Genomic DNA, 13,770 nt, shown 5'->3' on the forward strand with positions numbered 1-13,770 from the left:
CTGAAGAGTCGCATAGTGTGGAGTCTGAATGATCTCCTCAGTCTGTCAGTGGAGCAGGACGGTGACAGCAGTCTGTCACTAAAGCTGCTCCTCTGTCTGGAGATGATCCTGTTCAGTGGATGCAGTGGATTCTCCATGATTGACAGGAGTCTGCTCAGCGCCCGTCGCTCTGCCACAGATGTTAAACTGTCCAGCTCTGTGCGTACAATAGAGCCTGCTTTCCTCACCAGTTTGTCCAGGCGTGAGGCGTCCCTCTTCTTTATGCTGCCTCCCCAGCACACCACCACGTAGAAGAGGGCACTCACCACAACCGTCTGACAGAACATCTGCAGCATCTTATTGCAGATGTTGAAGGATGTCAGCCTTCTAAGAAAGTATAGTCAGCTCTGTCTTCTCTTACACAGAGCATCAGTATTGGCAGTCCAGTCCAATTTATCATCCAGCTGCACTCCCAGGTATTTATAGGTCTGTACCCTCTGCACAGTCACCTCTGATGATCACGGGGTCCATGATCCTAGACCCTACCATCTGTTGGCCTCAGCAGAATTTGAGATTCATCAGACCAGACTGTGGTATTCCAGTCTTCAGAGGTCCACTTTTGGTGAACCTGTACCCACTGCGGCCTCAGCTTTAAGTTCTTCGCTGACAGAAGTGGGACCCATCTGCCTCAACGTTCAACATTTTGCGCAAGGTTCGGCGTTTCGTGCATTCTGAGATGCGTATCTGCTCACTACAGTTGTAGAGAGCGATTAACTGAGCTACCGCTGCCTTTCTGTGAGCTCACACCACTTTGTTCATTCTCGTTTGACTGCTCTCATCAACAGGCCATTTTTAAGTGCAGAACTGCCACTCAGTGAATGGTGTGGTGTGTTTTTCAAACCAATTTGAGTAAACTTTAATGGCTGTTGTGTGTGAAAAACCCAAGGGGACTACAGAAACAGAAATATTCAGACCAGCTTGTATGGGACCAACAATCAGGCTACAGTTGAAATAACTAATCACATTTGTTCCCCTTGCTGGTGTTTGATGTGAACATTAACTGAAGCTCCTGCATGGGTCAATACATTGTGCTGCGGCCACATCATTAGCTGATTAGATAATTTCATGGGTACAAATGTCTAATATTTTGCTCAGTCAGTGCATTTTACCATACTTTCTCATGTGATTATTTCATAATTGACGATTTACTTTAGTTTGCCACAAATGGTATTTCATTTATTTTTAGTTAAGCAATCCTCTTAACACAAGACAACAAAAGAATCCATCTGCTGCATACTGTCTTCAGTCAAAAAATGAAGCTCCAACATAAAAAGTGTTTTGCTTTCCGCCATTGTAGATCTCTTTATTGTACTTCATCAGCTTGTGCTTTCCTTTTCCTCTGCCTTTCCTAAACCCATTAGACTTCACTCTTTTTTTTTCTTTCAAATAACTGCCCAGCTGACATGCAAGCTCTACGTAGATAGCAGCCCACACAGTATCACATTCCCTCATTCCAAATCCCTGGTTCTGCTTCAACGGTTTACCTTTATGGTGATAGTTCCTCGACGTTCAAAAATAAAATGGCTCCCTTTAAGATGTTCGTATGTGGCACTGCTTAATTGGATGTGCATCTCCTACAACACAACAGATTGACAAGTTACACATGGAGTACTGAATTATATTAAAAAAAATACAACCTGTAAGTTTACTGTAATTTACAGTTTGATGTGAAGTCAATGCTTTTAACAAAACAGTTTGACTTTCAGGTAACTTCTGCTTGGAAGTAGTATATACAGTAACACTGATACTATTTGTGAAGTGCAGGAAGGTAAAATCAAAAAGGAACATCATCAAAAACATGTAAATGATGGCAGGTTTTAGAGAATGGATCATTAATTTTGGGTCCCCAAAGGGGAAAAATAATGTACTTGGACTATGACAGTATTCAGTACGTAAAGTGTTGGTCCACAGCCTGGGCAATGCCCCTGGCACAACTCCACTACCACTCAAAAGTTTGGAAACACCCAGAAAGTTTCACTTTTTGACAGAAATTAAAACCTGTTTAATTATCAAGACCCTGTTAAGTTGATTTTAAAATAATAACAAGCTGCAAATAAAATACAGTAACAGGCTTCAGTGGTGCTAATGCAATTACAAAGGCTTCTCTAGTAATCAATTAGCATTTAAACATCACTAATTAAGGACAAGCCCTAGGGCACTGCTAAAAATGAGGCTTTGCAGTCGTATGTGAATAATAAATTAAATAAATATCAGACAATTTAAGCAGTAATAGCCATTAGAAACACTAGTGATGTCTTGGCTGTATTTCAATTTTATATTATACAGGGCAGCACGGTGGCGCAGTGGGTAGCGCTATTGCCTCGCAGTTAGGAGACTCGGGTTCACTTCCCGTGTCCTCCCTGTGTGGAGTTGGCATGTTCTCCCCGTGTCTGCGTGGCTTTCCTCCCACAGACCAAAGACTTGCAGGTTAGGTGCATTGGCAATTCTAAATTGTCCCTAGTGTGTGTTTGTGTGCCCTGCAGTGGGCTGGCACCCTGCCCGGGGTTTGTTTCCTGCTTTGCACAATGTGTTGGCTGGGATTGGCTCCCATGACCCTGTGTTAGGATATAGCGGATTGGATAGTGGATGGATGGATAAATTATACAGGGTGGCACAGTGTTAGCGCTGCTGCCTCACAGGAGACCCAGGTTCGCTTCCCGTGTCCTCCCTGTGTGGAGTTGGCATGTTCTCCACGTGTCTGAGTGGCTTTCCACCCACAGTCCAAAGACCTGCAGGTTAGGTGCATTGGCAATTCTAAATTGTCCCTAGTGTGTGTGCCCTGCAGTGGGCTGGCACCCTGCCCGGGGTTTGTTTCCTGCCTTGCACAATGTGTTGACTGGGATTTCTTTTAGGAGAAGCTGAGAGTCACGGAAGGAGAAGCTGAGAGTCACGTGTGCTTTGTGCTGACGTGTGCTTTGCAAACGCTAGAGTCTGTTGAGAGTGTTGGTTTGTTCTGTGGTTTGAGATTTACATTAAAAAAATACATTTTGCTCTTAAAAACTTGGGTTTTGGTTGCCTCTAAGGAACCGTGTGGGAATTTTAAAGCTTTTTCCCTTTAGAAGGGTTTTTTTTTGCTTTTTTTTTCGCCCGCACAAGAGCAAAAGTAGCTGGGTGTTTGGAAGTGCGCTTGGAAAAGTTATTTGTACTTGTTCTTTTCTTGTTATCTGTATTTGAATTAGCATCGAGGCGGCAGGGTAGAAAGCAGCAGTAACTGATATCGGCATTTGTAAATAAATAACCGCGTCGTCGTAACAGCGATTCCTTAGTTTAAAGGAAAAGAAAAAAAGGCCGCGGCTGACTTCAAAGCAGTAAAAGGTGGAAACTCAGTAGTGCGCAGGTAAGCGGCCTGCGTTAAGATACCGTTCAGGCACAAGGAGCAAATAAGGTAGTAAAGTTTTATTTATTTGTTTATTTTAGATTAAACAGTCCTTAGCGTCCAGAGGCAGAACAGTTAAGTGGGCGACAGCGTATTGGTTCATTAATACGGGGGAATACAAACAGTGCGAGTGAAGAGCTTATAAGTAAGAAGAGCGCAAAGCTAGAAGAGACAGAGAAAAGTAAAGTTAACCTCATAGAAAGGCAAACAGCAGGCAGCTGAGAGGGAGAACAGTACAGGAGCTTAAGGGGAAAAGGTGTAAAATATCTGTAGCAGATCTTAGTGTTACCATTTAAGTTAAGAAGAAATTTAATTTTAAGAAAAAAAAAATATATAGTTAAGGCAGCTTAGTAATCCCAAATCAAATTTTAATAATGAGGCCAGTGCAATGCAAGTCCTGTTGGATGTTGGACTTTTTAGATGATGGTTTGGAAGAGCCAGTTGTCTATGAGGGCTACATCTGCAAGAGATGCCAGCTGATCCAGCACCTCGAGCTCAGGGTCGCTGAACTGGAGGAGGAGTTGGCTGACCTGCGTTGTAATAGAGAATTGGCGGACTTGGCCCAGGTGTCCTTTAGAGATAGTGTGCACCCCTAAGGTGGCGCTGGAGGAGATTCCAGACCAGACAGGTAGGAATAGGTGGGTCACGGTCGCAAGGCGTAAGGTAAAGGGTGCACACTGTCCGGCATCAACCCCAGAATTAGAAGTGTCTAACCGTTATCATGTCCTGGCGGAGCTGGACGGTGACTCTGATAATTCTGAGGTGGTAGGCAGGGTTGAGGAGCCCCAACGGGCCACCTCAAAACCAGTTCCCAAAAAGAGAGAGGTAGTGATAGTTGGGGACTCAATCATTAGGGGGATTGAAGCGCAGGTGTGCTCCAGAGAGAGAGAGTCTCGGACGGTGTGTTGCCTTCCGGGAGCACAGGTGGGAGACCTCCTGGAAGGGTGGATAGGCTCTTGGCCAGAGCGGGTGGATCCAGTTGTCATTGTCCACGTTGGAACAAATGACATACATAAGGGTAGTCTGTCAGTTCTGCGATCCAAATTCAAAGAGTTAGGTACCAAGCTGAGGAGCAGAACTGACAAGGTAGTCTTCTCCGAAGTTCTGCCTGTGCCACGCCAGTCCAGGTAAGATTGAGGAGATTAGAAGGCTTAACGCGTGGCTCAAATCTTGGTGCAGGGTAGAAGGGTATAGGTTTATGGGGCATTGGGACTCCTTTTGGAACAGATGGGACCTGTTCCGCGTGACGGGTTACATCTGAACCGGAGGGGCACCAATGTATTGGGGAGGCGTATGTGTAGGCTAGTCGAGGATTGTTTAAACTAGGGAATGGGGGGGCAGGGAGTTTAGGACAGGCCAGATTTAGATCTATACATGGAAGAACAAACAATGGTGTAGAAATAAAAATGCATAGTAATGTAAATTTTAAGCAAACACGTAAAGATAGAAGGATTAACACATTAAAAATAGCTTGCCTTAATGCTAGAAGTATCAAAAATAAGGTAAGTGAGTTGGAGTTGTATGTAGCAGAGCACAATTATGATATTATAGCAATAACGGAAACCTGGCTAAATAACAAAGATGGGGATGAGTGTAACATAGAGGGATACACATTTTTAGGAAGGATAGACAGAACAGAAAAGGAGGTGGGGTTGCTGTTTATGCCAAACAGGAATTAAATGTAAGTCATCTTCAGTTGGATGATGAGCCCCATCTTAGTGAGGACATGTGGCTTCGCCTGGAAAATATTAGGGAAAAAGGTCTCATTTTAGGAGTGTGTTATAGACCACCCAATTCAGACAGTAATTTCAACACACATCTTTTAGTAATATCAAAAGGCAAGTTTACAGGGGATATTATAGTCATGGGGACTTTAATTATCCAAATATTAACTGGGATAACCTTACAGATGGAGGAGCACAAGAGCAGGAGTTTTAGAAGTAATCAGACTTTTTTTAACACAGCATGTTAAAGCACCAACAAGGGGTGAAGCCTATCTGGATTTAGTATTCTGTAATAATCAGGATAGAATTGAGGGTGTAGAGGTGATTGAACCACTAGGGTCAAGTGACCATAATGTAATACAATTCTCAGTATTTTGTAAGAGTACAGATGCAAAGACTAAAATTGTTAAGTTGAACTTTAGTAGGGCTAATTTTGAGCAGATGCGACAAAGTCTAAGTAGGATAGACTGGGATAAGCTTTTAAATGTGGAGACAGTCGAGGAGCAGTGGAACAGGTTTAAAATGTTTTACATGTAATGCAGGACAGATACATACCTAAATTTGGAAGTAATAGGAAACTAAAAAAATCTCCACGATGGATTAATAAAGATTTAAAAAAGAAGTTGCAAAGGAAAAAACTGCTGTATAAGGCATATAAGACTAATGACTGCAAAGAGAACCGTAGCGCGTATGAGAAAATGAGGGCAACCATTAAGAAGGATATCAGAGAGGCTAAAAGACAGTTGGAGAGGAATATAGCAGATAAGGCGAAAGAAGACCCCAAGAGATTCTTTCAGTATTTTAGTAGTAAAAGAACAGTTAAGGAGGAGGTCAAGTTCATCAGGAATAGTAAAGGGAATTAAAAGATACAGACAATGAAATAGCAGATGCCCTAAACTTACATTTTTCTGAGGTGTTTACAAGTGAGCAAGTGGATAACCTGCCAGAGGTAAACACAACTACTAAGGAGGTACTGAGGGATTTGGAAATTGTAGAGGGAGAAGTGCTGCTCAGATTAAATAAGATGAAATCAAACAAATCACCAGGCCCAGATAATATTTATCCTCGTGTTCTTAAGGAGGCTAGTGAGTACATATATAAACCCTTGACACATATTTTTAGGAAGTCACTGTGCACTGGAGAGATTCCAAAGGACTGGAAAATGGCAAATATCATCCCATTATATAAAAAGGGTGACAGGGCAGATCCAAGCAACTATAGGCCAGTAAGCTTAACAAGCATCACAGGAAAATTAATGGAAGGAATTATTAAGGATAAGATTGAGCAACACATGACAAGGACAGGAGTTATTCTGAACAGTCAGCATGGGTTCAGAAGGGGAGGTCGTGTTTTACTAACATGTTGGAATTCTATGAGGAGGCAACAAAAGGATACGATCAAAGTGGAGCTTATGATATTATTTATCTGGACTTTCAGAAAGCATTTGATAAGGTGCCACATGAGAGGTTGGGCATCAAGTTAAAAGAAGTGGGAATTCAGGGTGATGTTTTTAGATGGGTGCAGAATTGGCTCAGACACAGGAAGCAGAGGGTGATGGTGCGAGGAACCTCATCAGAACTGGCGATGTTAAGAGTGGTGTTCCACAGGGGTCAGTGCTAGGGCCGCTGCTATTTTTAATATATATAAATGATTTAGATAGGAATATAAGTAACAAGCTGGTTAAGTTTGCAGATGATACCAAGATAGGTGGATTAGCAGATAATTTGGAATCCGTTATATCATTACAGAAGGACTTGGATAGCATACAGGCTTGGGCAGATTTGTGGCAGATGAAATTTAATGTCAGTAAATGTAAAGTATTACACATAGGAAGTAAAAATATTAGGTTTGAATACACAATGGGCGGTCGAAAAATCGAGAGTACACCTTATGAGAAGGATTTAGGAGTCATAGTGGACTCCAAGCTATCAACTTCCAAACAGTGTTCAGAAGCCATTAAGAAGGCTAACAGAATGTTAGGTTATATAGCACGATCTGTGGAGTACAAGTCCAAGGAGGTTATGCTCAACCTTTATAATGCACTGGTGAGGCCTCATCTTGAGTACTGTGTGCAGTTTTGGTCTCCAGGCTACAAAAGGACATAGCAGCACTAGAAAAGGTCCAGAGAAGAGCGACTAGGCTGATTCCAGGTCTACAGGGGTTGAATTATGAGGAAAGATTAAAAGAGCTGGGCCTTTACAGTTTAAGCAAAAGAAGATTAAGAGGTGACATGATTGAAGTGTTTAAAATTATGAAGGGAATTAGTACAGTGGATCGAGACTTGTATTTTAAAATGAGCTCATCAAGAACACGGGGACACAGTTGGAAACTTGTTAAGGGTAAATTTCGCACAAACATTAGGAAGTTTTTCTTTACACAAAGAACGATAGACACTTGGAATAAGTTACCAAGTAGTGTGGTAGACAGTAAGACGTTAGGGACTTTCAAAACTCGACTTGATGTTTTCTTGGAGGAAGCAAGTGGATAGGACTGGCGAGCTTTGTTGGGCTGAATGGCCTGTTCTCGTCTAGATTGTTCTAATTCTAATTCTAATTCTAATTGGCTCCCATGACCCTGTGTTAGGATATAGCAAGTTGGATAGTGGATGGATGGATAAATTATACAGGGCGGCACGGTGGCACAGTGTTAGCGCTGCTGCCTCACAGGAGACCCAGGTTGGCTTCCCGTGTCCTCCCTGCGTGCAGTTGGCATGTTCTCCCCGTGTCCGTGTGGGTTTTCCCCCACAGTCCAAAGACTTAAATCCTAAATTGGGGTGTATGTGTGTGCCGTGCGTTGGGCTGGCACCCTGCCTGGGGTTTGTTTCCTGACCTTGTGCCCTATGTTGGCTCCCGTGACCCTGTAGTTAGGATATAGCGGGTTGGATGATGGATGGATGGATAAATTATACACAGAGTACAATATTTTGTGAAATGCTCACTCGTCCAGCTTCAATGACTGTGCCTTTAAGAAGAATATAAAATGAGTATAATACAATACTTTATAAATGTTAAAAGAATGTGATAACTAATAAATAATAACTAAACACATAACTTAAACAATATGAGAGTTGGTAATAGGAATCATGTAATGGTGTTATTAAAAATGGTATCAATTTCTTTAAAAAACATGAACATTTTGGGGTGTTTCTAAAGTTTTGACTGGTGGTGTATACCAACCAAGGAACTGGACAAATACTGAGACGGGATGCCACCCTGCACCAGACCACTTCACGTTGTCCACACTGGAGCACCATATTGTGATCATCACCTAGACTACTATACAATTTACTTTACTGACAAACTGTTTGCAAATAATTCATTTTAAATTCTTTTGAATCTTGCAAAATTGTTGCAGACAACCGATTGTTCACCATGTGAAGTTTGCCTGCTCTTCCCATGCTTGTATGGTCTTTTCTCCAGGTGCTCTGCTTTTTTTTGCCATATTGCCAAAGACATGCTGGTTAGGGTGAATGACAATTCCAAACTGGCCCAGGGCAAGCATGAGTGTTGGCTCTGTGATGGACTGCTGCTGCCAAAATTGCCTCTGCCCCCAGAAAAATCTAAATCCGTTGTGAGAAAATTATGTTAATTATAAAATCACATTCATTTAAATAATAGGGGTGGCATGGTGGCGCAGTGGGTAGCGCTGCCACCTCACAGTTAGGAGACTCGGGTTCACCTCCTGGGTCCTCCCTGTGTGGAGTTTGCATGTTCTCCCCGTGTCTGCGTGAGTTTCCTCCCACAGTCCAAGGACTTGCAGGTTAGGTGCACTGGCGATCCTAAATTGTGCTTGGTGTGTGGGTGTGTGCCCTACGGTGGACTGGCACCCTGCCCGGGGTTTGTTTTCTGCCTTGTGCCCTGTGTTGGCTGGGATTGGCTTCAGCGGACCCCCGTGACCCTGTGTTAGGATATAGCAGGTTGGATAATGGATGGATGGCATTCATTTAAATAATTGATTCATTCATTACCACAATTTGGTATAAATACTGTAATGTTGCAAAGTAAAAAGAAGAAAATATGACATCATACTTTCCCATTGCTCTCCATTGCTGAGGCGGTGTGCACTGTATCCCCATAGAGCCCATATCGAGGCATTTTATGACCCACCACACCAGCAACTACCATCCCAGAATGGATTCCTAAATATGAGACACGAGCGAGTCAGTATTAGTAATCCAATACATGCCCTGCCTGAAAAAAAAAGAAATCAGTGATCATTACAGGCATCGATCTCACTTTCTGTTGACGGACAATCCAGATAGTGCTGAGGGAGTAGCCGGGCAGCTTTACCTTGTACGCAACATTGAAAAATAATTCAGCACAAAGCCAAACAGCAGGGGTGGACTTCAAAAGCAGGTTTCAACATTGATCGCCTACTATTATTTATTCTGGGGTCAGTGCACTAATTTGCTAGTGTACCATGAAATAGACTGTAACTACCTCCCTGGTCTGGCCTTTACATTTATATTTATTTATTCACTTAGCAGAAGTATTTATCTAAACAGGTTAACATCAGATTGGGGGACTGTTATGGAACAAATGCTGCAGGACAACATTACAAAATGAATCAGCAACAAGTGAAGTGCTCTGAACAAGTGAGTTATACTTACCAAATCAAAGCCATTATCAACAATTAGACAGAAAGTTAAAGAATGAGTCTTCAAATGATGCTTAAAGTTTGTGGTGGGCTGGCGCCCTGCCCCGGGGTCTGTTTCCTGCCTTGTGCCCTGTGTTGGCTGGGATTGGCGCCAGCAGACCCCCGTGACCCTGTAGTTAGGGTATAGCGGGTTGGATAATGGATGGATGGATGGATGGATGATGTTTAAAGTGTCTGCAAACCTAATTTGTAGATCAGCAAGAGTGAAAGGGAAGGTCTTCAGGACGGTAGTGAGACCAGCTCTGTTATATGGGCTGGAGACGGTGGCACTGACCAGAAAGCAGGAGACAGAGCTGGAGGTGGCAGAGTTAAAGATGCTAAGATTATATTGGGTGTGATGAGGATGGACAGGAATAGAAACGAGGACATTAGAGGGTCAGCTCAGGTTGGACGGTTGGGAGACAAAGTCAGAGAGGTGAGATTGTGTTGGTTTGGACATGTGCAGAGGAGAGATGCTGGGTATATTGGGAGAAGGATGCTAAGGATAGAGCGGCCAGGCAAGAGCAGAAGAGGAAGGCCTGAGAGAAGGTTTATGGATGTGGTGAGAGAGGACATGCTGGTGATGGGGGTGACAGAGCAAGATGACAAGAAGAGGAAGAGACAGAAAAAGATGACCCGTTGTAGCAACCCCTAACAGGAGCAGCCAAAAGAAAAAGATTCTTGGAACAGAATTAGAAATGAGGACATTAGAATCTGGCCAGCTCAGGTGGGACAGTTGGGAGACAAAGTCAGAAAGGTGAGATTGTGTTGGTTTGGACATGTGCAAAGAAATATTGGGAGAAGGATTCCAGGCAAGAGCAGAAGAGGAAGGCCTAAGTGTAGGTTTATGGATGTGGTGAGAGAGGACATGCTGGTGAATGAAGTACAGGAAGATATGGAAGAAGATGATCTGCTGTGGCAACCCCTAACAGGAGCAGCCAAAAGAAAAAGATTCTTGGAACAGAATTAGAAATGAGGACATTAGAATCTGGCCAGCTCAGGTGGGACGGTTGGGAGACAAAGTCAGAGAGGTGAGATTGCATTGATTTATACATGTGCAGAGGAGAGATGCTGGGTATATTGGGAGAAGGGTACTAAGGATAGAGTTGCCAGGTAAGAGGAGAAGAGGAAGGCCAAAGAGGAGGTTTATGGATGTGGTGAGAGAAGACATGCAGGTAGTGAGTGTGACAGAACAAGATGACGAGGACAGAAAGATATGGAAGAAGATGAACCGCTGTGGCGACCCCTAACAGCAGCAGCCAAGAAGACGAAGGAGTGGATTTCTTGGGACTCACCTACTCGGATCTGAATGTTGTTGCCAGTGGAAGGGTCCTTAAGGTGGTCAATAGAACGAACCATGTCCAGTGCCATGTCACAGATGTTATGAGCGTGATACTTTGTTTTCTCTGGAGCACCAGCTACTACCATGTATGCATCACCAATGGTCTCAACCTACAGGTAAAGATAAAGTGAAATGCAACATCTGAGGTGTTAACAATTAACAAAAGGCACGGGTAAAATGAGCAATAACATTTTAGCTTAACATCTTATAACTAAATAAAACTCAAAGTTGAAAAATAGAGTGCCTATAAAAAGCAGTCACTTCTTGGCCTTTTGTTACTCATCAACAGAAAAATACTGTTAAGAGGAATACTTCGCTAAAATTATTTTTTATGTGTTACTTACTCCATGTACTTTGTAGTGGTGACCTCGAAAAACTTTTACCCTCATATTTTCATTCAGTATGAAAAGAAAGAAGTTTATGATGTAACAGAATTCAATAGTGATCAGAGCTGTACAACAGCAACCAATATGAAAAACATCCATGAAAAATAGAAAAAGAAATCTTTTGTTAATCATGTTGCAAAATCTAAATATCTGTTATCCAGTCGCGGGCACAAAACAAGCAAAATACATGTTTTTTTGCTAAAGTGCTTGTAATTAGTTACTTCTGGAATAATCAGCACCAAGCATAAGCAGAAAACTAAAGCCTCATAGGACTGATTTTTTCAATTGAACACAGGACTCTTGACCAATGAATGATGGACGGGTGAAAGTGAAAACAGATCTCTTCAAGGTGGTCTAAAATAAATATAAAATACAGAATAGTTGGTCACAGAAGTATTCACTCCTTTCAAGTCAGTATTTAGTAAATGCAACTTTGGCAGCCATGTCTTGAATCTGCTGGCGCAGGTCTCGCTCTGCCTCTGTAACAGTTTTGCATATCTCCTCACTGCCATCTTCTGTTATTTTTCAGAACTCCTCAGGTTTTGTCAGGTTGCATGGAAATTATGAGTTGACAGCCTTTATCAAGTCCGTCCGCAGACTGGCCATTGGATTGAGATCTGGGATCTGAACCGTCCAGCCTCTGGACCTTTTCTACAAATCCAGGCATCTGGACACAGTTGAAGAATCAAAAACTCACCAACAAATACTTTAGAACACCAAACTCCTGCTTTAATGATCTAATCGTTTTCTGTACCTTGACGGCCTCTTGATTTTTTAGAAATTTAAATCAGCATTAAAAGCCAAGTTAAGTGCTATTTTTCTACTGTGTTAAAGCATTTTGTCCATCAAGGTCTGTTTTGTGGTGTACGGGTGTGTGTTTTTGGGTTAGCGATATGCTGCAAGATAAATACAATGGTGCCTTCTTTACGAAATGAATATTTGTTAATTTCACAGAAATAAAGAGAACACATTTTTAATGATCATCATTCTAGGACCCCACCATCACACCAAAGTGCTATTGAGCCCATTGTCAGTCCCCACATTACCCTCACCTTAAAGACCCTGTGCTTCTCGCTGAGTGTGTCAAACAGAGTGTACATTGTATTCAGCATGGAGACCACTTGCATTGGGGTGATGTGACTACAAATTCGAGTGAACCCCACCACGTCACTGAAGAGGATCGTCACATCTGGAAACACCTGCCAAGGATTATAAAATTTAGGGTTAGCATACAAACAGAAAAATAATATAACCAAGAATGCAATTAGGGTGGAAAAACTAGAAAAGGATATCTGGGATGTAATGTGGTCAAAGAATAAGTCAGTCAGTAATTTCCCAACCTGCTGTATCCTAACACAGGGTCACAGGGGTCTGACGGAGCCAATTCCACAGGGCGCAAGGCACGAACAAATCCCTGGGAAGGGTGCCAGCCCACAGCAGGGCAAACACACACACACACACTAGGGACAATTTAGGATCGCCAATGCACATGATATGCATGTCCTTGGACTGTGGGAGGAAATCCACGCAGACACGGGGAGAACATGCGGACTCCACGCAGGGAGGACCGAACCCAGGTCTCCTTACTGCGAGGCAGCAGCGCTACCACTGCGCAAGAGTGAAAGGTAAAGTGTATAAAACAGTGCTCAGACCAGCATGGCTGTATGGTTCACAAACCTAGGCAGCTACAAAGATTCATGAAATGAAAGTGGATGCAACAGAAATGAGGATGTTGAGAAAAAGGTGTGGAGTAACAGAACTGGAGAGATTCCAAAGGACTGGAAAATGGCAAATATCATACATCACAGCAAAATTAATGGAAGGAATTATTAAGGGTAAGATTAAGAAACATATGGCAAGGACAGGAGTTATTCTGAATAGTCAGCATGGAGTCAGAAGAGGGAGGTCGTGTTTTACTAACATGCTGGAAGCTGGAGCTTATGATATTATTGATCTGGACTTTCAGAAAGCATTTGATAAGGTGCCACATGAGAGGTTGGACATCAAACTAAAACAAGTGGGAGTTCAGGGTGATGTTTTTAGATGGGTGTAGAATTGGCTCAGACACAGGAAGCAGAGGGTGATGGTGTGAGGAACCTCATCAGAACTGGCCGATGTTAAGAGTGGTGACCAGCAGGGGTCAGTGTTAGGGCCGCTGCTATTTTTAATATGCAGTGCATCCAGAAAGTATTCACAGCGCATCACTTTTTCCACATTTTGTTATGTTGCAGCCTTATTCCAAAATGGATTCAATTCATTTTTTTCCTC

General features: G+C 42.7%; 1 protein-coding gene across 1 annotated transcript in view; it reads right to left on the reverse strand.

The window, feature by feature from the left end:
- Positions 1–13,770, reverse strand: part of LOC120542726 (soluble guanylate cyclase 88E-like) — a 105,340-nt gene that overhangs the window by 15,367 nt on the left and 76,203 nt on the right. The window contains exons 13-16 of the mRNA XM_039775364.1: positions 12,555–12,701; positions 11,070–11,226; positions 9,168–9,277; positions 1,524–1,613 (exon numbers count right to left, since the gene is read on the reverse strand). Of these exons, the coding sequence (XP_039631298.1) occupies positions 1,524–1,613; positions 9,168–9,277; positions 11,070–11,226; positions 12,555–12,701 (504 nt within the window). The remainder of the gene's footprint in view (positions 1–1,523; positions 1,614–9,167; positions 9,278–11,069; positions 11,227–12,554; positions 12,702–13,770) is intronic.

The sequence above is a fragment of the Polypterus senegalus genome, chromosome 13 (assembly GCF_016835505.1).
Source record: "Polypterus senegalus isolate Bchr_013 chromosome 13, ASM1683550v1, whole genome shotgun sequence".
Classification (NCBI taxonomy): Eukaryota; Metazoa; Chordata; class Cladistia; order Polypteriformes; family Polypteridae; genus Polypterus; species Polypterus senegalus.